General features: G+C 35.8%; 1 protein-coding gene across 3 annotated transcripts in view; it reads left to right on the top strand.

Moving 5' to 3' along the window:
- Positions 1-25571, top strand: part of MTMR2 (myotubularin related protein 2) — a 102684-nt gene that overhangs the window by 8906 nt on the left and 68207 nt on the right. For 2 of the 3 annotated variants that reach the window (XM_076002452.1, XM_076002453.1), the window contains exons 2-3: positions 433-503; positions 23858-23963. Coding sequence is in view for 1 of the 3 variants with exons in the window: in XM_012743903.3 (XP_012599357.1) it covers positions 23858-23963 (106 nt within the window). In the remaining 2 variants the exon portion in view is untranslated. The remainder of the gene's footprint in view (positions 1-432; positions 504-23857; positions 23964-25571) is intronic. The other variant, XM_012743903.3, reaches the window with a different exon arrangement.

The raw sequence follows: 25571 nt of genomic DNA, 5'->3' as shown, positions 1-25571 counted from the left end.
TCTGGTGCTCCATTTCCAGTCCGAAGCTTTGTGGTTAGAGGGCAGTCCCAGGGCAAGTTGATTGGGTGGTAGTGACAAGGGCATAGTGTCCCTGACGCCCACTGCCTTGCTGGAAGAAGATAAAGGTACACAATACATTCACACATTGAGAGTGTCTGTATTTGGTGAGAATTTTATCTAGCTTTGAATGTTTTTATCTTTTGACAGAAAATAGGATGACTTTTTTTTTCTTTGGATTAAGACTGTACTATCATTTTCATTCAAAAGAACAGTTTTATTATACATTTGGAGGATCAGAGAAATTATAAAGCAAGTAAATGTAATGCCAAACTCACCTCTTCCTCACAGGCTTTACACAATGATTTAGAATACTTTATTCTAGGGTTCCTTAAATATTTGAATTCCCCTAAGTTCCTTTGTGTTTGTTTACAGTTAATGTGTTAAGAGCCATTGACATTTGAAGATCATCAGAAGTGAAGATAAAACATCTCAAAAATTATAATGTAAGTGAATGGGAACATGCAGATAAAAATGGACAAAAGTTAATATTGCCAACAGTATTTCCAGAATCCATATATTATCCTAAATGGAATTTGCACATATGAGTAACCAGTAACTTCAATCTTCAGTTCCAGTTCCAAGTCCCTGTCCTTAAAATTCTGTGTTCTTTTCTACCTGGGGAAATTAGTCACTAAGTTTTAGTCATCCAGTAATTTTCCATTAGAATTTTTTGGCTTCCATCTACTGTTTTCTTCTTTTTCCTCCCTAGTACTTTGCAGTTTGACTTACGAGGAGCATGGCAAGGATTTGTTATATTTAAACTTGTATTTGTCTAGAGACTGAGGTCTTTGCTTTCCAGCTATTGATATATGTTGTGTATATTACCTCATTTTAATTTTACTACCATTTTGTATGTTTCTTCTTAGACAAAAATATGTTAGCTAGCTAACCTCCCCCTTCTCTCCCTCAAGTCTTTCTTTACCAACACCCTTCCTCTTTCCCTTCCTTTCTTCCTCTCTGTAAATATTTGCTTAGCATCTATTATGCTCTACACACTATGCTAGATCCAGAATTCCTATGAGCTTCGTGCTGAGATGAATTATATCATCTTTTTATACTCTTAGTGGTGTTAGAGATCATCTGATTATAGTGTTTCTCAAGTGTGACTGAGGACCACCTGCATATTTCTCTCAACTATGGTGCTTGGTGAACATTTAATTTCCTAGGCTCCTGTCCAGACATTCTGACATTCTAAATCATTGGGACTGCATTAAAACTTTGCACTTAGAATAATAATAATAATAATAATAATAATAAAACACAAAAACAAGAATTTGCACTTAAAAGTTCGAAAACCACTGATCCAGATGCTTTTTGGATTTTAGTCTAGTTCCGTATAAATTTGCAGATGAGGGAACAGATCTAAAGAGGTCTAGAATAATTTACCCAAAGGCACAATAAATGTTAGAAAGTCAGGAAAGGTGATTTTTCTTCCAAGGTCCCAGAGCTATTTAGAGCCAGAGATGATCTCCTGATCTCAGTTTTATACTTTACCAAGTAACTTCTTGATTTTTGTTGGGCTGTACAGCTTCACTGTTTTTCATGTCTGTAGGACCCTCCTCTTACACCATATATAAGAGCATAGCCAATCCCTCACTGTTCCTGAAAAGAATAAAAGCATATATGGGTTATGTGTATGAAAAACATGTACTGTTTCTTCTTCTTTAGTCAGATAATGTGACTGATTCTGATTTTGAAATCACTGAGTGACAGACTTGGTGGAGAAAAAAACTTTTTTTTTGTATCCATGATATTATTCCTACCTGAGCTTTAAGTTTTATGCTTATGAAAAGGAGGACTGGATTTCATTTTTGAATGAAGTAGTAGGCACAAATTTCATAGTGCTTTGCAAATAGTAGGTAGTTTGGTGGACTATACTATAAACAGTTTACTGTTAAAGCTTTGTTTTTCCCTTTGGATTCTGTGAAGTACACTATTAATAGTGGTGTTATTTGCTTTGTATAGAATCTCATGCTTTATATACCAAGCCAGAGACTTTAAATAATTGAAATTATTTATATTTATAATACTATATTGCTATAGTTGATATTCACAAAATCTGAGGGACTGAAATTATCTAAAGCAGTTTTTGAACTCTTTAAGAGTTTTAATTAATTTTAGTGTTATGTATATTTTATATTATGGTTTGTTTAGTATATTGGTAGTTACTGAATTGTAACCTTACATTGGTAAAGGTAGCTATACTAATTTTTTGGAAATATTCTGTAATTCTTGAATTATTGAGAAATTTAACCATAAAATACCATTACTCAGTTTTTCTGGATGTTTTGGGATACATTTTAATTATATAATTTTTAAGTCATTTTCAAATAGCTTATTCATTTCTAATAAGCTTATTATATTTTACATGTGTAAATTTTCTTTTCATTAAATATTTTTTTGTTCTTATAGCCATAGAATCAAAATCATAAATATAATAGCTCTAGAAAGGAGCCTTACCCATTATGTAGTCTAACTCCCTCATTTTCTTTTTTTTTTTTTTGAGACAGAGTCTTGCTTTCTTGCCCAGGCTAGAGTGAGTGCCGTGGCGTCATCCTAGCTCACAGCAACCTCAAACTCCTGGGCTCAAGCGATCCTCCTGCCTCAGCCTCCCGAGTAGCTGGGACTACAGGCATGCGCCACCATGCCCAGCTAATTTTATATATATATATCAGTTGGCCAATTAATTTCTTTCTATTTATAGTAGAGACGGGGTCTCGCTCTTGCTCAGGCTGGTTTTGAACTCCTGACCTCGAGCAATCCGCCCGCCTCGGCCTCCCAGAGTGCTAGGATTACAGGCGTGAGCCACCGCGCCCGGCCTTAACTCCCTCATTTTCTATGTTGGGACACTAAAGTTAAGGGACTTGGCCAAGAGTGGAAGTTTTATTTTTTTTTCTTTTTTTTCAATATGGTTTGTCTTTAAAGAGTGGAAGTTTTATAAACATATTCAAAATACTCTTGTGAACAAACAGAATGACATTTATTGTATTTCTATGATGATATATGTGAAATGCTTTGAAAACTGTGAAATGTCATCCATATATAATGTGTTATTATAACTACTGTTATAGTGATAATATGTCCACTGAGTTTCCTTGTGATTTAATTGAAAATGTTTATTACTGTTGAATTTAAATAGAGAAAGAAAAATGCATGTGTTTATCACTTGGTTTGTTCTCTTATTTCTTGTATTCAGATTGTATTATGTCTCCTTTAGGCATATGGTACTAACATAGATACTATGCAAGTTGTCTGAATTTCTCTTTCACTGTGAAAGAGTCACAGTGATCAATCCCGATCGTCACTTTAAATAATTACACAACAGTATTCAGGATGATACTTCTATATTGGAAGACTTCTGTCAGCAGTTTTTTTAAATGGAAGAAGATGGTTAATGAATGAATAAATGAATGAATGAATGTTCAGTATTATTGCTCAATGTAGTCAAAAGCAGCTAATAGTAAACACATTTTGGTGTAGTTTTTACAACTACAAATCTTTTTCAGCTGTGTATTCTCAGCTGTTTCTCATAATAGCCCTGTGAAGTTGGTCCTTATTTGACAGATAAGTAACTGATGCCCAGAGAAATAACATGATTGTTCAGTGTCCCTGCTTATAAGAGAAGGAACTGGAACATGAATTTTGACTCTAAATGCCATGTTGTTTCTACTGCCCAACATTAATCATAACATGCAAATGGTGAAGTTCCATGGGTTATACATTTTGCTGTTTAAAAGACATTTTAAATATTGGAAAACTAATCACAGGTTCACCTTGCTCAGCCAGACTAATTATTCAGTGCATACTTCTCTTTAAAAGTCTGACTCACTTCTCTAAAAATACTTAAATGAAATGGTATATCAGATAAAAGTCTCATTCTCAGCATGGCTACCAGTGTATATTGCCTAAAATTATTTGCATGTTTAAAAGAGTGGTAATTATGATCTTTAGAAGTATATTGAACTATATCAAACTATATCAAAAAATGTACTATGTGATATGATACAGTACAATGTAGTGAAAAGTCTCGATCCTTTCTTAGTTCTGGGTTCTTTAGTTCTGATTCTGCTTTTTGACTATGACTTTAGATGAGTCATTTGATTTCTCAGAGCCTCGATTCTCTTATCTGGGAAAATAGGTAAAATAATAATTTACTGTCCTACTTTTATCAGGATCATCGTGAGACCCAAATGTTATGATTGTTTATGATGACAATAATAAAAAAAATAGGCAAAACCTATACAGGGTGTAGCTCAGGCACTGTTTTAGGTATTTTACATATATTAATTCATTTGATCCTCATAGCAATCTTATGAGGTATAAGAATTGTTGTTATCTCTACTTTATAGATGAGGAAGCTGAGGCACAGAGGAGTTAAGTAAATTCTTCAAGGTCACACAAAGTGATTGAAATCAGAATTCAATACTGGGCAATCTACCAATCAGAGTTGGTAGTATGTGTGGATGGTAACATGTGTGAGAACACTTTGATATTTGTAAAGGGCTATAATAATGTAAAGTATTGTTACTTTAAAAAATATTTTAAAAGATAGACTTTTTCTCATATTTATCATATGGATAGAGAAAAATGACAAAAGCAAGTGAGAAAAAACAATGTCTTTTTCTTATTTAAGATTTCTAACAACCAACTAATCTGGTAAATAGAGAACAGTATTCGAAATTATGGAGGGACGTCCTTGGCATGCATGAATCACTGAGTGATGCTAGTACTTGGATTTTAGTTTAATCCCTCTGGGCTAGAAGGAGAAAAATGTTGAATGCTCTTCTTTTCCTACTGAATGTTTTAAGTTAGTGATTAAAAAAAACCCCAAACCTGCATTACATTTACTTACATGCCTTTGAAGTTTGGGCACAAAAGTTATACCTCATTGCATTGAAAAGGTGGTAACAATAGTAATCATCAGTTTTGCATGTCTTGGAAAAACAAAAAGTATCTATCTAGATACACAAAAGAATGGATATATGACTTCCTCATTTTAATAATAAATTTAGATTTGCATGCTGGGGTGAGAAAATTGCATGAGAGATCATTTATTAAGATACACATTTCCACGTGTTTTCTGCACTTGTCCAGGTAAAAGAATTGGTTGAGCAAGTGTTTATCAAATAGATCAGTTCCCCTCTTTTACTGTTTCTGCCCTTATACTTCAATTTTGGATGGGTTTGTTTCAGGATATTATGCTTTGAGCTCTAATAATCTGACCAGTTTTCAGTTTAATATGACATTTCTCTCAGTTACATAAAGAACTTTTTCCCTCTAGGCTACTTATGAATCTGTATGTTTTAATTTAAGCTATCATCTGAATTTAAATCAGAGATTTTTGAAGGGATTCTGAGAAGCTCTTTTAAGGTGCTGCTTGCGGCTGTTGTGATTGCTACTGTGAGTCATGGTATTTCTGCTCTCTAATCCTTACCCATCTCCACGGACACACAATTTTTGACCAGAATACTTTCACTTTTACTTCTTTTATTTATTTAAATTTCCAGATAAGATCTTTGAACAAACAGTACTGTGGAGAAAAAAAGGACATGTGTAAACAATTTTCTATGCAAACTGGTTGTTCAGACTTGCTGCTGCATTATTAATAATATGCCCTGTATTTTAGTTTAGGAAGTATAATTGATAGACCTGGAAATAAATTGTTACAAATTTACGTTTATCCAGGGTCACATGTACCTTAGAATCTTGGGATTTTCCAAACTAAGTGCCAATGCACACCAGTTTGAAGATTGTCCCCTGAGCTCAAATCCCCTTTGTTTCTCTGAAGAATTCAAAATTTTTTCTCATTTCTGTCAATCAGATGCCATGATAAGATCATTTGTGCCACCTCTTTTATCCTATGGATTGGTTAAGTTAAAAATGCAGAGTTCTGGCATAGCATTAAAAAAAATAATTTAAAACTATAAATTAGTTTATTTATAGTGGTTGTTTTTCTATTTTGGGGATCCTGCAAATATTCTGACAATAGGTCTTTTGTGTCCCAAATGCTTTATACACACTGCAGGCCTTTTATTATTTTTTTTAATAAAATTTTCAACAGAATGACTAATAGAGCATGAACGGTGCTTATGACACTGTAGTCCATTGTGTAAGTATTGAGAACAAAATTTGCATTCCTAGAAAAGCTTGTTCACAATCAGAATATAGAAGGCATTCTTTAATGTTCTTGGGCAAATGTACTATGTATTTGCTCAGGACATTACTTACAAAAAAATAGTTTTTAAAAAGAAACTTTTTTTTCCATGGAATACTGAAGAAGAATTGGCAGTTAAGAGTGAAGCGTTTTAAATAAGGCAAGTGGTTTAGATCTTATTATAATGACTGTGGTCAGTAGTGACTGGAAATATAAGACATGCCACCTCTCAATCCTCTGGAGGCTGTTTTTTTTTTTTTACTGGAATATGTGAGAAGATAGGTGACTTGTTTCCAAGTTTCCAGGTTGTTTTGCATTAAGAGTGTGTACTGCTGGTACGTTTATCTGCATCTCTAATTTTCAGAAATACTTTTTTACTTTTATAAGAAATGTTTTTAGTTATGAAATATTAGATTAGGAAAAGTAAGAGTAATATAAATATCTGTATGGCATCAGTGAATGCTTGGATTTTATTTTCTTTTCATTGTTGTGAAGTGCCTCCAAGTATTGGTGTGATTGGCAATAAAATAATTCCATGAACAGTCCAGCAAACCAGTGGAGCAAGAAAGGATCAGTACTTTGCTCATGGTTACATTGAAAATATTGGTTGGTGAAACTGGTCTGTGATTGAAGTTTTGGGTCAGTCTTCTGCTTGAATATATCAAAAGTTAGGATATATTTATGTGTATGTGTTATGTGATTTAAGAGTTAACTAAAACTTTAGGTTCAAAAGTTTGTATATTCAGTTTTCCTAGTGCACATGAAGGCATTTTACAGTACAGATCTAAGTGAAAGGTACTTTAGGGCCAAGTGCTTTGGTTCATTTTAATTTAATTACTGGATTCCTTCTTAAAAGTAGACCCTTAATTCTGATTTTATCCTATTTTCCCTTCTGAAGAGGGTATTCTTTTCCCACAATGCTATTTGTTGAACACTTTCTACTAGTTCATTGTTTAACACTAAGTACTTCTTATAGATCATGGCTTTTGATTCTTATTACAGTCTTACAACGTATCATTATCATTTTATATAAAGAATAAACTTAAATCAAGTAACTTGCTTGAATTTTTATTTGCTAAGTGGTGAGTCAAGTCTGTGTGGCTCATATTTTCAACCACTAAACACTTCTATGTCCACGTTCTGTATTCTCTTCTGTGTTCCCATTGCATCCTTTATATCTCTTGATTCATTCCCCATCCTGAGATACTTACATATCTGGCACCTTCATTAGACTATAAGTCTCTTAAAGACAATGAATCTGTTTTCAACTCTATCCCTAGTACATAGTATATTGATGATATCAGTAACTCTTTGTGGAAGGAAGGGGAGAGTAAAAATAAATGAGATTGAGGATGTTCCTGCTTCTAAAATGGAGGGGAAGAGAGAGGGGAGCAGAGGAAGGAGGAAAGATGGTTGAAGCATTTAGTTGGAAGTGGAGGTCCTCAGTCTCCATCCTTCCAAGGAAGCTGAGGTGGTACTTTGTGGTGTGGGAATATTTGGAAGTGATAAGTGAACTCTTTCTGCCTGGAAATAGATTTCTCTGCCTTTGCAGCATTAACAGGGATGCTTGTAAGTCCAGTAGTATTGAGTCAAACAGTACTTCCTAAATTCATTTTATAAATTTTCTTAATTTGCAAGTTTCTTTGGAATGTGTGTAACTAAAAAACAAACAAACGAACTAACGAAAAAACTAAAACTAAGTGGAGAGTGTTTTATCTTATTTACTGATATTATTTTGAAAAGCATATATTGAGTAATTCCTATTCCCCTACCACTAATTAGTTTGTGTAATTCTTTTCACCTAAATGCTATACTTTCAAATAGTAGAACTTTTGAGACCAAAAGGATAGAGCATTGCTCTTGGGAATAGTGTAGCAAAGGAAAAAGACTTTTTGTTATAATAACAGTAGACTGGTACATGTGTGGGAATGACTAAGAGTCAGATGATGAGATTTCTGTTTTGATCTTGTGGTGGAAAGAAAACTGTGTCACTCTGGCTGAGATAGTGGTGGGCTATTAGAAAACAGAGGATGACTAGTGCTGTACTGTATTATGCTTCTCTTACTATAAACCTCAGTTCTGTTCTTTCATAGGTACGTGTGTGTGTGTGTATTCCTTTGGTTATTTTGTGGAACCGGAAGTTAACAAATAATATTGAATTGATTCTTTTTATTTGGGAATCGAGAATAATGTAATTTAGGATAGAATGAGTGGATCAAAGAGAGGGGAATCATAATGAGGGTGATTTCCCATTTAGAAGGGCCATGGCTCTGTCAATTTGGATAAATGCATTTGTGAATGTAAATTGTTTACATTGTCCTGTAATCTTTAACTGCCCTTTTCAAGGGTTTATAATGAATCCAAATTTAGTATGTTAGAATATAATTGCAGTTTTATTCTAGGGGAATCTCTTTCACAAAAAGATCTCAAACAATTAAAAACAAAAGAATTGTGATGCTACTACTGAAGTTATAGTCAGTCCTCCATAATATCTGCTTTAATTATGAAATGCTGCCTCTCCTTCCTGCCACAAAAAACACATATTTTTCTCAGTGTGTGCTTAACTGAGGAACATAGCTATATTGCCTAACCATTCTCCATTATCCATATTCCATTTAATTGATAAGCTTCATAAACATTTATTTCCTATGTCCTACAAAGCCTTCTGTTATCATGAAAGTGATCTCATGAAATGGAGTAGGAAGTGTTGAGGAAATTAGAGTCTTGTCAGTGATGACATTCATAGGCCATAAGGAAGACTTGAGGGTCTCGGTGTTCAAATCTAAGATTCTTTGATATGGAGCACAAACACAAAATTCTAGGATTACAGATGAATTGAAAAGTTATACTTTCTAAATACTAGAAATAATTGCTAAACTAAACATTACCACTTTGTGGGTGTAGGAGTGGAATGTGCAGAAAGTTGGTTTTAACCAGCCAGCTTTGGATATTGTCAGGTAAGTTCTATGAGGCAAGTAAGGGCAAGAGAGTGATTATAACAATCAACCGTGGAATTTAATAACTGGGGAAAGAGGAAAATGAGGACACAAAATAGAGACAATGAAGGGTAGTAGGAACAATGGAAGTCCTTAGGGTATTGAACAATTAAAGGTGTGGGCTGGGGTACTAGAGGAAGTGAGCTGGTGGTCAGACAGAATGTTAGGAGTTTAAATTAAGGAGGGATTACAGTTCATTGGTAATGCTGGTGTTTAGGATATGATCATGGAGTGGAATGGCTGAGGCAGAGTAGAAGATAAAATTGTGCAGAAGGGGAGGTCAGGGAACTAAGAGACCATGGTATTTAAATGCTCGTTTACATGGATATTGAAATCAATACAAATTATGGCAATTGGTAGTATTAGAAAGAATGATGGTGAGCCTGAAGCTAAATCCTTAGAGATGAGAAAGAGTACTTAAGAGATTGGTAGATGACTTCCACAAGGAGGGGTAGAACATGGTATAGTCTGATGGTATGAGATTGAATGCTTGGGGTTTTTAGAGATGGAGAGGTAGAATAATCTGACAATGGCAATGAGAAATAGGGTCCTAGGGCCCAGGTTCCAGGCCCAGTAGTGGGAATGGAGTATAGGAGAGAAAATAAATAGGCTTATTTTTTCATTTGAGCAGGCCATTGGGAAAGGTGTCATCAGGGAAAAGCCAGGCTTTAGTCAGCATAAAAAATAGAGGCCATTTAAGAAGAGTTAGAGAGTAAAGGACAATTTGCTGACGATTGACCTTGAAATCCAGAAGCATAAGAATTGGGGGTGAGTGGGAATTAGGGTCTGAAGAGGGGATTAGAATCTGGTGGTTCTGACTTCTTGTGAGAACTGTTGAACAGAGATAAATAATCTAATGAAGTTAGTCCTTACAGTTTTCACATAGTATGTGGTGGGACTGTGCATTCTAAAATGGAAATGGTGTTGAGGGGGAGAGAAGGGTAAGGTTCTGCAAGAAGCACTCACAATCTGGGACCTCCACTTCACTCTTGCCAATAGTATTAAGCTGAGAGAGATGGAGGGACAGTCTTACTTCCCCAGAGCACTGGATTTGTGATGTCCTTTCTTAACTCCTGCTAGGGACTAAGGAAATGGATGGTCTTGTCTGGAGGGCAAGGAACTGAATAAATGATCAATTGTATGAAGTAGATATTGTCATGTCTATACACATAAGAAACTAAGACTCAAAATTCGCCAACCATGGTGGCTCATGCCTGTAGTCCCAGCTACTCAGGAGGCTGAGGCCGGAGGATCCTTTGAGGTCAGGGGTTCAAGGTTGCAGAAAGCTATGATTGCATCTCTGCACTCCAGCCTGACAGAGCGAGTCCCTGTCTCTAAAAAAATAGCAAACTTGAGACTCAGAGAGGTGAGAGGTAGGGTATCCTGCCCATGGTCATGTGGCTACTGAGTGGTGGGGTAAAAGAAAATGGAGCTGTCTTAAACAGTAAAGTGGATGAGTCGTCAAGGACAGTACAATTTTATGAGGTAATATCAGATTGTCATGGATCTTTATCTTCATTTACTTTTAGATCTTATAATATCCCTTGGATTCATACTGAATTCTGAGTGGGGGATTAAATTACCACTCCAGCCTTCTCATGTGGAATGCATTCCTTGTTTCTTGTTGTCTAAAAACTTTAAAAATATTTATATGTGATGGACCTAAATGTAGTGACTGTCTCTGGCAGTCCATCCTTAACCCATTTCTGAATCTATTTGAGCTTTATCTTCTCCAGGGAGCATTCCCTCCCAGATCAGTCTCAACTAAAAGGAGAAATGTTTTCAGGGTGCTTATTATCTAACTGGGAAGATGTAACATACACACACTCTCCTATACTTTTATACTATAAACTTACTGGATGAGAGCAACAATATGAGTTAGAAGGAGACCGGATTCTGTATCTGATTTTATATATGTATATAAAATGATTATTTTTCATATATATATTCTGTATCTGGCATTGCTACTAATTTGATATATTCCAAACCATTTACTTCACTTCTCTAGGCTGCACTTTATCTGTAAATAAGGGGGTGTTTCACTAGAATGATCTTAGAGGTCCTTTACAGTTTTAATATTTTATAATTCACTAGCTATCAGAATAATTGGCTAACTGATGATTATACTTGTGTTTGAAAGGAACAGTTTTAAAGAATATTATTTGGTATAATTCAGGGTACTGTACAGCTTAGTGTCGTTGTAAGGTATGGGCAGTGATCAAGCAGAGTGAGAAATAAGGTTGAAGAGAGAGGGTGGGACCAGCCAGTCAAATACTTTGACTACTAGTGGCTATTTGTGAATGTGGGATTGTGAAGACTGAAGATACAAGTTTGAAAATCATTTGCACAGAGGTGATAATTGAAGCTGTGGGAATCCCTGATATTGCAAAAAGAGATGAAAAACAGAAAACAGAGGCAAGGTCAGAGCTTTCAAGAATCTATATTTAGGGGCAACTGGAAGAAAAGAACCTAGAGAAGGAGCGAGTAAAAAAGAAAGCCAATAAATTTTAATGACAGTGGAAACTGAGATGAGAATTTGTAGAGGGAGGTAGTGACAACAGTATCAAATAATGCAGAGAGGTTAAGGAGGGTGAAGACTGAGAGAAACAGGGCCCCTGAATTTGTTCCTGAGGTCATTAATGACATCCAGAAAGCAGTGTCAATAGATTATTTGAGGTTAGAGTTCAATTTGAATGTTATTAATGATTCTTACAAAGATTTAGATAATGACTATTGAGATCCTACTAAATGTCCAGTGTTGTGTGAAGTTTATGTACGGGTGCACACACACAAACCCCCCTCTCCCAAAAAGAGACTAGATGGAGCAGGATGAACAGCACAGGAGGAAGGACTGGCTTTGAACCTGAGAAGGGACATGTCATCATCTAAGATGGGAAGGAATACTGGGTTTGGATGGAGATGAGTTTACTGACGAAGGGGCAAGAAGTTCAGGTAGTCCAGGCCTCAGTGCCTCAGGTTTTTCGTTCATATCAGGTTAGTATTTCTAAAATATTACACAGACTGTTGACATCGTAATTAATTTAACGTATTTTATTAATCAATCCAGTGGATTTTTCTCCTGTTTTCTTAGACTGCTCTGTAGTATTACATACTGTCAACTATTTATTTTGAAACATTTGTTTTGGTTTTTACTAAACTTCTCTCTTGATTCTTCCTTCTCTCCAATCTTTTTTTTTTTTTCCTGACACTTCTACTTCCAGACTTTATGCAAATGGATATAGTTGTAGTCTCTCTATCTCAAATCTTTTCTTGCTTTAGATCCTGTCCCTGGGCTACATAATTTTATAGATGTGATTTAGCCATCACCTAGCTATAACCTGTCCAGGGAATGTCAAAACTGTATTTCTGCTTGCTTAATGAATATATATCCACTTGGATATTTTGCAAGAACCTCAAATTGAATGACATCAAAATCTTTTGCATTATTTTCACATACCATACCATATACTATTCAAACCTGCTCTTCTATATTTCCAATCTTTGTCATTATGTGGCTTATTTCAGTTGTCTATTAAGTGATCTGATTGCTTAATATAATAAGCTATGACCTCATCTAACTTCCTCTAGATTTTTTCTCCCAGTCGGTGCTCCATAACCTGAGCGGAATATCTCTGCACATAAAACTAATTATTTGACACTTCTGCTCAGAACTGTTTGATGGCTTCCCAATGTCTTTAGAATATAAACTCTTAGTGTGGTATCCAGGTTTCTTCATAGAATATATCCCTAACCTTTCTTGCCTCCACCCCTGCCATGATCCACAAAACCTTATCACATAGGTTTCCCCAAATGATCTACTTATGTATGCTGTTCTTTGCAATATTTTCAAGGTTGCAGAAAGCTATGATTGCATCTCTGCACTTCAGCCTGACGGAGTGAGTCCCTGTGTCTAAAAAAATAGCAAACTTGAGACTCAGAGAGGTGAGAGGTAGGGTATCCTGCCCATGGTCATGTGACTACTGAGTGGTGGGATAAAAGAAAATGAAGCTGTCTTAAATGGAGCTCATGCTTTACTCTCAAATCCTACTAACAGGTTAGTGTTCAGCAAAAATGACAAATTTTTCAAGTGTGCCTCAGCCTTTCCCAGTCACATTTAATCCTTTATTCCTCTGTGCTCCTGTAGTATTTTTTTTTTTAACGATTCTATAGCATTCATCATAATCGCATTCATAGATGGTTAAATAGGAGATTATATAGTTTGGTTACATGTCCCCTCCAAATCTCATGTTGAAATTCTATCCCTAATATTGGAGGTGGGGTGAGCGGGAGGTGTTTGGGTCATGAGGGCAGATCATTTATGAAAGGCTTGCTGCCCTCCCCTGGGTAATGAGTGAGTTCTCACTTTATTCATGTGAGAGCTGGTTGCATAAAAGAGCCTGACACCACCTCATCCCTTTCTTGCCATGTAACACACCTGCTTCCCCTTCCCCTTCCACCTTGATTGGAAACTCCCTGAAGCCCTCACTAAAGCAGATGCTGACACCATGCTTCTTGTACAGCCTGAAGAACCATGAGCCAAATAAACCTTTTCTTTATAAATTACCCAGCTTCAGGTATTTCCTTTATAGCAACACAAAATGGACTAACACAGGAGTCTACCTCTCCCATGAGGCTGTAATTTGGGAGTACATCTAATATTGTTGTATCACCACATGTATCTTCATAATGCACCCATCCAACCCTGAATAAGCAGTAAATCAACTTTACCTGAATGAATGAACAAATGTATGATCAGGTAAAGTCTAAAATCCGTTGGCCTACTATCGTATCTGGTGCTACACATTTCCCTATGGATGCCTTGCTGCTACCTCAGTCTTAAAGATTCTGAAACAAAAATCAGCAGCTCCCTAACTGACTACATTCTTCTTTACTGCCTAATTTGGCACACTAGCTTCTTAGTCAGCAAGACTTGGGATCATATTTTGACTCTTCCTTCTCTCTTGTTCATCATATCAAGTCAGCTGCCAAGTTCTATTGATTCTTTTTCCACAGTGTCCCTTGTGTCCACTCTTATTTCATTCTGACTGCTAGTTTGGGCTCTTAGTACCTCTGACTTGAGGAAGTCTCCTAACAGATTTTCCTGCTCTTATAATCCATTCTTTGATCTATTGTTAAAATGGTCTTCCTAAAGCACAGAAACTTTCAGTGGCTTCTCATTACTTACAGAAATGAATATCAGCTCATTATTCAGCACTTTCTATGCTCTAATCCAAACCTACCTTTTCAGGCTATCTCTATACCCCAACCAAAGTGGTCTGCCTCTTACAATAGTTTTAACATGCCCTGAATTTTCCACTTCTTTGTTCTTTTACATGCCATTCCTTTGCATAGTGAAATTGTTGAGAACATGTTGAACCTCTTCTATCTTCAAGCAAACCTCAAATGCTACTTCTTTCATAAAAGCCTTTCTTGAGCCTCTATGTTCAAGTTGTATTTGAGCTTTTCAGTCTCTAACCACCCAGTTGCTTTGTTTTTCTGTCACTCATTTATCATCTTCTGTGTTGTATTTTTGTTGTGTACTTGTGTTAAGTACATCATAGTGAAAGCCCACCAAAGGCATCAAGCAACCTGGTCATATTTATCTCTGTATCTCTAGGAGTTCCTAGAACAGTAGTATCTTGCATATAGTAGGTACTCAAAAAAGGGTTGGTCAAATTAAACTGAGAGGTAGGATAACCACCATAATATGTACCTGCAGGGAGATGAGAATTTATATTATAGATAAAATAGATTATAGAACTGAGAAAAGGCCATTTGATTTTTGTGAACAGGTCATTAGTATTTACATAAAGAGCCATTTCAAGGGATTGACTGATAGAGGCAGAAGCCAGATTGCAAGGGATTAAGCATTGTGTGGGTACTGAGAAAATGGATGCAGTGAGGATAAACAGTTTGCTGAGATGTAAAAGGCGGTTGAACTCTAAGAAATGGAATATGGTCCGCAGATTTGGGAAGAGACTTGTGAAGGAAAACCATATGTGGTATTTGAAAGAAAAATGAGTGTGCTATCAGAAATGAAAGTACAAGATTACTCCAAGTCAAGCATTTCCATTTTTCACCTTGGCAGACAAGAAGTACTCCAAATGAGCCAGGCCACTGAAGCTAATAACCAGCTCCAGTGTGCCAAGGTCACAAGGTTAGAGTCAGTGTGTGAATCACAGAATAAGAAGCCTTGTAAACATAACCTTGGGCACCAGCAAGGGTGATGTTCTGGAGTCAAGTTTATATTCATCTGTTCCAGTTCAGTCTGGTGAAAATATTTATGTAGAGAGAAGAGTTACTGAGCCAACCATATGCATAATTATTAAGGAGTCTCTCTCCCCTAAATTATTGCAGGTATATTTTGAAATGTAAGACATTTGAAGGAGAATCACTGCTTAGCTAAATTAGAATATTTGTCAAATGTATTTTAAAAGATAGCTACACTTTTTGGTAAAGTCACTTAATATAAACAGTGAAAATAATTAAAGAAATTGTGGCTTATATCTCTTGATAGAATGCCATTTCTGTTTATCTGTAAGCAAGAATGTTGAATTTACACAGTGGTAGCCCAGAGCTCCTGAAATAAATGTAGTTGTTGGATTCAGTTTTCCTTTGACTCCATTATACGTAAATAGTCTCTTAAAAATACTCTCTTAAATACTTTATTGTAGGAACACAATATTGGATTGATTCTATTTAGTCTTATGTGTCTTGAGATTCAAGACTAAGATAGTGATTACATAATTAAAATATTTTAAAACTATTAAATATTTCAAATATGAAGCTATTATATTTTAGCATATCTGTGTGCACATGTGTATATATGTAAATGTTTAGTCAATTTAATTTTTCAGTATTCATCTAGATACTGTGTGAATGTTATAAAAGGTAGAATACTCATTTCAGAAGCCCTGGACTGCATTAGAACTAAAAGGGATCATCTAGGTCAAGGTTCTTAACCTTAAAGTCTGACATTATAAGCAATTCAAGGAATAGCTTTCATGAGATTCTCAAAGAGGTCTATGATCATCAAGAAAGTTAAGAACCACTGATGTAGTCCAATTGGTACTTTTTCACAAAGAGAAAGTGGAGTGGAGTGGAGATTAAGTGACTTGGCCAAGGATACTGCTGTTAGCTAGATAGAACTAAAATCCTGATTTTTCAATTACCAACTACTTCTCTTTTAACCATCCCAGTGGAAATAACATAGTCAAAAACCAGTTATTACCAATTGTTTGTAGGTTGTCATTCTTTTAAGACATAGCCTCTTTAAAGAAATGTTTGTCTCAGTGTCCTAGGAAGTCTTTTAATGGGAATGGGACATGATATATGGTATATAAAATAATATGGACACAACTCAGAAGGAAAACTAGGCTTTCTGTTTATCTTTCTCATTTTACCTTGTATGTTCTGGTCATGGCTTCTGATTAATTTGATTAGAATAATCCAGTCTTTTGACCATTTTCATCCATTCGTTCATTAACTTATTCAACAAATATTTCGTGATTTTCTACTCTGTGTCAGGTACCACACTAGGTCTTAGGAATACAATGTTGAACAAAAAGGGCACCGTCCCTTCCCTCTTGAAGTTTGAAGTCTTTGGGGACATAGGCATTAATCAAATCATTTGCAAAGATATATAAGAGACTGTGGTAAGTGGAAAGAATGAAAGCACAAAGTGCTATGAGAGTGGCTACCAGTTGGAGTAAACAGTTTTGGGAAATGTAGTTCTGTAGAATAATAGGCAAAATGAACATTTAATTCGTTTTTTTCAGAGAAAGTTAATTATTGATGACATAATAATGTACCCTCTTTCAAGGGCAGTCTTGTCCTGTTTAGTACTTTTTTAGAAGTTTAGAGCTTTCTTTGTATAGAAAGAAAATAATTTCAAGTTATCCATTTAAAACTGGAGTTCTTTTACTTCAGAATTTCAAGAGAAACTCTTTTGATAACTTTCATCTTTTATGACACATTCTTTTTGAAACTGTATTATAATGCCAAGATTGTTCCATAGTGGGAATAATATTTATTTTTATAGTATTTCCAACATAATACTGTCCAAGAGGCATAATTTCTTATTTGGTAAACATTAGTCCATTAATTATAATTCTTGCTTCCCATCTTATGCCATTGTCATTTGATTTAACAAATCTGACTTTGGGGGGTAATACATGTGCAGTAACACTCAGTTACCCTAAATAATAATAGCTGCATGTGCTAGATTTTTTTTTTTTAACACTTTGCATGTTTTAGTGTGAGAACATAGGGAAACATGGGGAAACAAACTTTTGTGGTAAAGAAAGCATCTTGGAATAGTAAATATATCAGAAATGTGAGGAAAGGAGCTTGTAGTTGAGTAAATGCAATAAAATGTTACAGATATTCTGATAGAAATATGTACAGAGCGTACAGTAAAGGAAATAGTAGTTATGTCTATAAGATGGATGAGACAAAGAGAGCATGGAAGAGTATGAAGGACATTACAGCATGGTTATCAGAAGGACAGAGGCATGAAATGGCTAGAGACTTTAAGAAATCTGCAATCCATTCCCAGTGGCTCCTGATGAGTGAGAGCTTTGCAGCTGGATATATAGAACAAGGGCAGATCATGGAAAACTGCAAGTGTTATGCTAAGGTTTGGGTTTGATTCTATAGGCAATGAGGAGTCACTGAAGATTTAAGCAGGAGAGTAGTATGATCAGATCTGTGTTTTTGAAAGATCACTGTGGTATTGGTTTGGGATGATATATTGGATGAGTAGGTAAAAGGAGACAATTGCAGTAGCCCAGGGAAGTGGTGTTAAGACAGTAAAAATAGTGCCTGGCGTAGTAGTGGCTTATACTTGTATTCCCAGAGCTTTGGAAGGCGGAGTCAGTAGGATCACTTGAGGTCAGGAGTTTGAGTCCACCCTAAGCAGCATGGTGAGACCCTGTCTATACCAAAGGGGGGAAAATTAGTTGGGCATGGTGGTGCACGTAGTCCCAGCTACTTGGGAGGCTGAGAAGAAAGAATCACTTGAGCCCAATTGAGCCCAGGAGTTAGAGGTTACAGTGAGCTCTGATTCTCTGATTGTACCATTGTACTCCAGGATAGAGGATAGAGCAAGAACTTGTCTCTAAAAAGAAAGAAAATTAGGATGGAAAAGGGATACAGGAGTTTCAGGATTTTGGTTTGATTAGATGAGATAGGGTTTGAGGAAAAGATGGTAATGGTTTAATACAATCACTTTGAAATGGGAGTGTCATTGAACACTGTGTTGGGCCTAGCTGATGTATCTAATTATGAGTGTTAAGTGGCCCCAATTGGAAGATTTCCTTTACTAGGAGCCAAGCTTTAGTACTGGAGAAGGTAGATGGTTATATCAATCCATATTTAGGAATTAGCAGGGAAGTTGTGGCTAATGGATAAGGATATAAGGACACTGAGACTTAGAAAGGCAAGTAAAGGGGGCAAGGGAGAGCAGTGAATCATGAAGGGCAATGAAAAATTGAGAGGTTATCTTCACTAGGTTGAAGAATGGGTGAAGGAAAAGTTAAGGAAATGAGATATGTGGAAAGGGGAAGCACCTGATTAGAGATTAATTTCCTTGAGTTTAAGATTATAGAGGCAGAGTAATTCCCTGAAATGGTAAAGTCCAAGATGTGACTACAGATGCACATTGCCTAAGTGGGAATGTGGATGAAAGATGTCAGAATTGAGGGATTTTGAGCTATGTTGTTGATAGTTTATCATTATGGACAGTAAAATTCCCATGATGTTGGCAGTTTTGTAGTAGAAAGAAATGTTGGAGAAAAAAGTGAGCCAGATGACAGAAACCCTTAATGAGTAAGGAGGAGTGATTAAAATGTGGAGAGATGATAGTTACATGGAGGTTGTATACTAACGAGCCACTGAGAGGAAGAAGGCTTTTATATACCAAGGTGGGAAAGTAACACTAGTGTAAAAGCATGACAGTTGACCTGAGAAAATGCTCATTTCATCTTTGGGCTTTATTAGATGTGGGTAAAGTAAAGAGTCTACTCTGTTAAAGGCTGCAGGGAAGTGGATTCCTGGGAGGGATGTCAGTTGAGGCAGAGAGGTAGAGGGAAGAATCCAGTTGAAGATGTTGGGCAGTGAGTAGTGGTGATTATTCATTATGGAAAAATATATAAGTATGAAGCTTAGGAAGAGAGTTAGTAGTTGAAGGAAGACTTGGACAGAGAAGGTGCATGGAGGAACAGTAATATGGTAATGAACATATGTAACAGAATTGACTAGAAGGTCTGGCATTTTAAGGAGAAACTTAGATTGACAAGTATAACAGGAATATTTCATTTGACTGTAGGGATATTTGTGGGGCTAGGAAATTTGAGGACCAAAGTGGTATTGGTTACTTAATGAGGTTAATAGACTGCAGTCGTTGCTCCAAGTTCAAATGCCTTGCCAATGATAAGATTCTTACTCTAGCAGTTTATAGTTTAAAAAGGAGGTGACCATGTAACTGAAGTTCTCTAATTTGTACAGTGTTAAGTGCAATTATATACAAAGTCTATGGAAGTATAGAAGACTGAGTGTTTAGCTCCAGCTGAAAGACCTGAGGAAGACTTCTTAGAGAAGTTAGTTTTTTAACTGGATCTTAAAGGGTAGGTAGGATGTTAATAAATATATTGGGGTAAAGGAGCATTCTATTTTGGGATGGCATGTAGCAAGGGCATGAATTTCGGGAAATACAGGGCTTGCTTGTAGAACATTTCATAAAAGGTAAACAGAGAGCTTGACTTCAAGATGAGCAAGGGAGAAATGGAAAAAAAGCAGTGGAAATTAGTGTGTTGTACCAGTAGCCATGGTGATTAGAAGCATGCACAAAACCAGTATGACAGAAGAAAAAAACAACTGTGAAAAATAGGGCTCTGCATTACAGCATGCCTGTGGCCACCTTCAGTCTGAGTAGCCTTAGGTATAAAAACTTCGTGTTTATACCAGGAAAATTTTCACCAATTCTGCTGGTCTGTGTGTGTGTGTGTGTGTGTATTTTCTGCCATAATCACAAGAACTGTACTATGATATATCCCTTACTCCTATACCCCCTTCAGCTCCTCATTGTTTGCTTGGAGTTTAAAACCTTTTGTAGACTGGTTATTTTGAAATATACATTAGTGCTTATTCAAATATAACATTATAGATCTACATATCTACCCATGTTTATGTGTGTGTGAAAAGAGAAGTCAATAATTAAAGGCTGTTTCACCAGACTTTTGCTTGAAAAACTGATTCAAATATGAGACTGCAAAGTATTAGTTGCAGTACCTGGATTTGTTTGTTATTTTATTTCTCTTAGATTTATTTACTTTATACTTTGGTTCTAAAGAGCCATCGTGTTTCTTGATGCTACATGCTACAGTAGTCCTTCCGTCAATATTATTTTTCTAGTTAATAAAGTACGTATAACTTTGAATCATGTTTTATTACCTCTGGGAGATTTTTCTGTTCTCTCAGAAGGTCATATGCATATAAAGTAGCACTATACATTTGAAGTTTCTCCAAATACACTTTATTAGGTGTTGATTGCTATATCAGTTAGAATTGTGTTTGTATAGAATAGAAAGCTCTATTACAGTAATTTTTTTTTTTTTGAGACAGAGTCTCACTCTGTTGCCTAGATTAGAGTGCAGTGGCATCAGCCTAGCTGACAGCAACCTCAAACTCCTGGGCTCAAGCAATCCTACTGCCTCAGCCTCCCGAGTAGCTGGGACTATAGGCATGTGCCACCATGCGTGGCTAATTTTTTCTATGTATTTTTAGTTGGCCAATTAATTTCTTTCTGTTTTTAGTAGAGACGGGGTCTCACTCTTGCTCAGGCTAGTTTTGAACTCCTGACCTTGAGCAATCTGCCTGCCTTGGCCTCCCAGAGTGCTAGGATTACAGGCATGAGCCACCATACCCGGCCAATTATAGTAATTTTAATAATTGAAGTTCATTTATTTAATTTTCATTTATATAGTATTTATTTTATTTTTATTTTGAGATAGGGTCTCAGTATATTGCCCAGGCTGATCTCGAACTCCTGGGCTCAAGTAATCCTCCCACCTCAGCTTCCTGAGCAGCTGGGACTACAGGCGTATGTCACCTGGCCTACTCATTTATTTTACGTAACAGGAATTCCACAGTTAAAGAGTTGTTGGTCCAATGATGCTTTCAGGACATATGCTCATCCTGTTTGGCTCCCTGTCCTTAGCAGCCAAGCATGTTTCTCATGTTTATAATATGGCTGCTATATTTCCAACCTTTACATTCTTAATTTCAGGCAAGAGAAAGTAAGAAAGGATAAGGACTGCCCTGCTGTTTCTGCTCCTTTTTATAAAGAAAGTACATGGTTTCTATAACCATTAGCAGACTTCCCACTAAATCTCATTGACTAAAATTCTGTCACGTGTCCCTCCAAAGCAAGCCTGTCATCTTAGGCTGGGCACAAACTGCCCTGGTCAAAGTCAGGGACAAAAAGGGAATTTGTTTGGAGCAGGAAGCTAATAATATCTGTCAAAGTAGTGTGCCTGAAGTTTATTTTACCTGTTATTTTAATGCAGATGGCATTTCATCAGTCAGAAGTTAGCTACCAAAAAAGAAAAACATTATCAGCCTATCTGTTTTTCTTTCTTTACATTATAAAACTAGATAGTACAATTTCTTATGACTGCTCTTTTGTATAATATTATAGGTTATTGGATATAAACAAATAACCACATATAGAAAATAAAGGGGGCCGGGCACGGTGGCTCACGCCTGTAATCCTAGCTCTCTGGGAGGCCGAGGCGGGCGGATTGCTAGAGGTCAGGAGTTCAAAACCAGCCTGAGCAAGAGCGAGACCCCGTCTCTACTATAAATAGAAAGAAATTAATTGGCCAACTGATATATATATATAAAAAATTAGCCGGGCATGGTGGCACATGCCTGTAGTCCCAGCTACTCAGGAGGCTGAGGCAGAAGGATCGCTTGAGCCCAGGAGTTTGAGGTTGCTGTGAGCTAGGCTGACGCCACGGCACTCACTCTAGCCTGGGCAACAAAGCGAGACTCTGTCTCAAAAAAAAAAAAAAAAAAAAAAAAAAAGGAAAATAAAGGGGCATTTGCATTTGAAAAAATACTGTGATGCATTCTCACTGGAATACCATTTTTCATCCATTGAAGTTAAGTGACAGTTTCATTTTTGGGGAAGTGATTTTCATATTGTATAAATAATTTAGTTATTGTTATAGATAGGTTTATAATCATTTATAATGGATGGGTTTATTTTAAAACTAAAATGTAGTTTTAAATATTATCACAACCCAACATGAAGTTGAAAAAATTTTGACTTTTGGCATAAAGGAGACTTAATATGTTGGGTATGGAGCTCTAGAAAAATATATTTTTGAAATCTGAACTTTAAGATTTAATTCAAAGTGTTTGAGGTTTTTTCCACCGTTGATTTTCTTACCTTAAATAATTTTAATATTCTTTTACTGATGAAAGGAAATGATATCAATCATTCAATTTGTGGCATATTGTCAGTATGTTTTTTAGTTTAACAACATAATACATGTTAAAAGTATACACAGACACTAAAGTAGGTTAACAGTATACACAGACACTGAAGTAGGTTTAGCGGAAAATAAATAAAGCAATAAAGACAATTCTTGCTCTTGGGACACTTAAAATTTAGTGAGTGCAACAAAATGTACATATTTGGAGTCAGCAAACAATAAAAGACAGTATGCGATCAAGTATTGAAAGTTTTATAGCAATTTCAGAAATAAAAGTAACTATAGAGCGTGACAACTTGGTATAATGGAATAAGTGGATATTTAAGTCAAACTTAAATATCTTGTTAGTTAGGCTTGTTAAAGTATACAATTTGATATGGTAGGAAGATCCAAGTTACCATGACCGGTCTGTCTTTCCAGCGTCATCTATTGAACTTATGCACATCAAGCACTGTTGAATTATTTGTAGTTTTTCAAGTGTTCTGTGTGTTTTGATACTTCATATCTTCGCAGTGCCTTTTGTTTGTTTTTAGAATTTGCTTACCTGTTTGTCAGCTTGACAATTTCCTATCTTTCAAGACTCAGTTCAAATATCATCTTCTCTGTGAAGTCTTCCCTGAACTTCCTGGCTAGAGTTAGCTGCTTCCTTTTCTTTTCTTCCAAAGCTGTATGTGTTGTCTGTGTGTATGAATGTAGGTGTAGAGTCATTATCACATTGCACCATTTATTTACTTGTCTATTTTTGCTGTAAGCTTGTGAGCTTCTTGAACATGAGGACTACATCATATTCATCTCCAAATCCCAGTGCCTGATATAGTTGTTTTGTTCATTGAACCACTCAGTGAATGTCCTTTGGATGAATGAATGGATGGATGGATAAAAAGAAGGAATTAGGCTGCAATGTTTTCATGGGTTTTGTGAAAGTCTGTACAGAGGAAACCTGGGTGGTAAGAACACTTGACCCACCCATTGCAGGAATAGAGAATTTGTAATATAAACATTTAGAGATAAGATTAAATAGGAAAAGTAGGTAGCACAACTTGGCAATAGAAGTTTTAATAAATAATGGAGTTATATTAAATAAAATGTCTGAAATTGGTCTTTAAAGCTCACATTTTTCAAACATACTGTACTTTTATATTTTGTAGTGCGTCCACTTCTCATTCAGAGAATTCAGTGCATACAAAATCAGCTTCTGTTGTATCATCAGATTCCATTTCAACTTCTGCAGACAACTTTTCTCCTGATTTGAGGGTATGTATACTATTTTAAAACTTTGCTGAAGTACTTTTTGTTAGGTATTTGTGGCTAACACTATGATATAACCTTTAATTAAGCAGATATTGATAGAGTGTTTTCATAGACCTCAGTCAATAAAATAGAACAGGCCAGCAAATTTGGAATGCTTACTTATTTGTAAAAGAAAATATGTAATTTATCTCTCAGGTTGATAACTTATGTTCTTTGCCAAAAGATAATTAATGAATTTCTTTATGGTATGAAAGATCTTCATGGTTACTTCAATAATAATGGCCAATAATAGCTAACATTTATTGAGTACTTACTATGTGCCAAGCATTGTTCAGAGTGCTGTACATGAATTATCTCTTGTAAAACTACCAATTCTGTCACCATTCTGCAGATGATAATAACTCATAGAGACTAAGTAACATGCCAAGGTCACATAGCTAATAAATTCTGTTGCCAGTGTTCCAGCCCACGCAGTCCAGTTCAGGAGCTCAGTCACTTAAACACTGTGTGGTAGTTCCTACACATCTCATTAGAGTTTGTAAGTACTCCTTCATTTATTCAGGGTCTTGTTTCTTTGAAATTAACCATATCACCAATATTCTGTAGCACTTTGTACATTTCTGGATTTATCTGCTTTTCTACAACCTCTTGCCTATAAATGATGGAGAAAAACAATTTCATGTGTGGTGCTAACCCTTTAACCTTACTTCATAATCTTTTTTTAAAAACAGTAGACATTTATTTCTTATAGTTCTGGAAGCTGGGAAATCCAAGATCAAGGCACTGCTAGATCCAGTGTCTGGTGAGGGTATGTCTTCTCCTTGTAACATGTTCACATGGAGAGAGCACTTCAGATCATTTTTCCTATTAAGTGGCTGCTTTCTTAGTGTTTACACTTACACAGTTTTAACTGAAGCATTGTTTTCATGAATGAAGTCATTTGCTGTTAAGCATATATTGAGAATACATATATATTTTTCATCCATTTTCAAAACAGAATTCCACAAATATAATAAGACAAGTTAGAAACATCATGAAGACTTTTGTATATTTGCATTACCTTTTGTGAAGTTTCATAAAATACTAGATTGGGTATAACATGATTTTAAACATCAGTAAAAATTATAAATGCTTATTTTTATAATCTGGATATATGTTGTGCTAATCATGAAGGCTTTACGATATCACTAGTTATTATCCTGAATCATAATATCCATTTAAGGCAGGGTTCATTGTTAACAATAATGGTGACAAATCTGTTGTTGCTTTTCCTTAACTTGTTACTCTTTAAAAAATATATAGGTATCTAAGTTTTGCTTATTCATTACATTAATAAATATCCACTAAGGGCCTATACACTTCTTGATAATTTTGAAATTTACACTCAAATGTTTGTAGCAAGCAGAATTCACAATCACAAAGATGTGGGAATAACCCAAGTACTCATCAATACATGAACAGATTAATAAAATGTGGGTATATGTATACCATGGAATACTACTTAGCCATAAAAAATCGTGAACCTTTAGTAATGACCTGGATGTAACTGGAGACCATTCTTTTCAGTGAAGTATGGCAAGAATGGAAAAACAAACACCACATGTATGCACC

The sequence above is a fragment of the Microcebus murinus genome, chromosome 4 (genome assembly GCF_040939455.1).
Source record: "Microcebus murinus isolate Inina chromosome 4, M.murinus_Inina_mat1.0, whole genome shotgun sequence".
Classification (NCBI taxonomy): domain Eukaryota; kingdom Metazoa; phylum Chordata; class Mammalia; order Primates; family Cheirogaleidae; genus Microcebus; species Microcebus murinus.
Note: the sequence above shows the minus strand (reverse complement) of the source record. Positions and strands in the feature narration are given on the sequence as shown.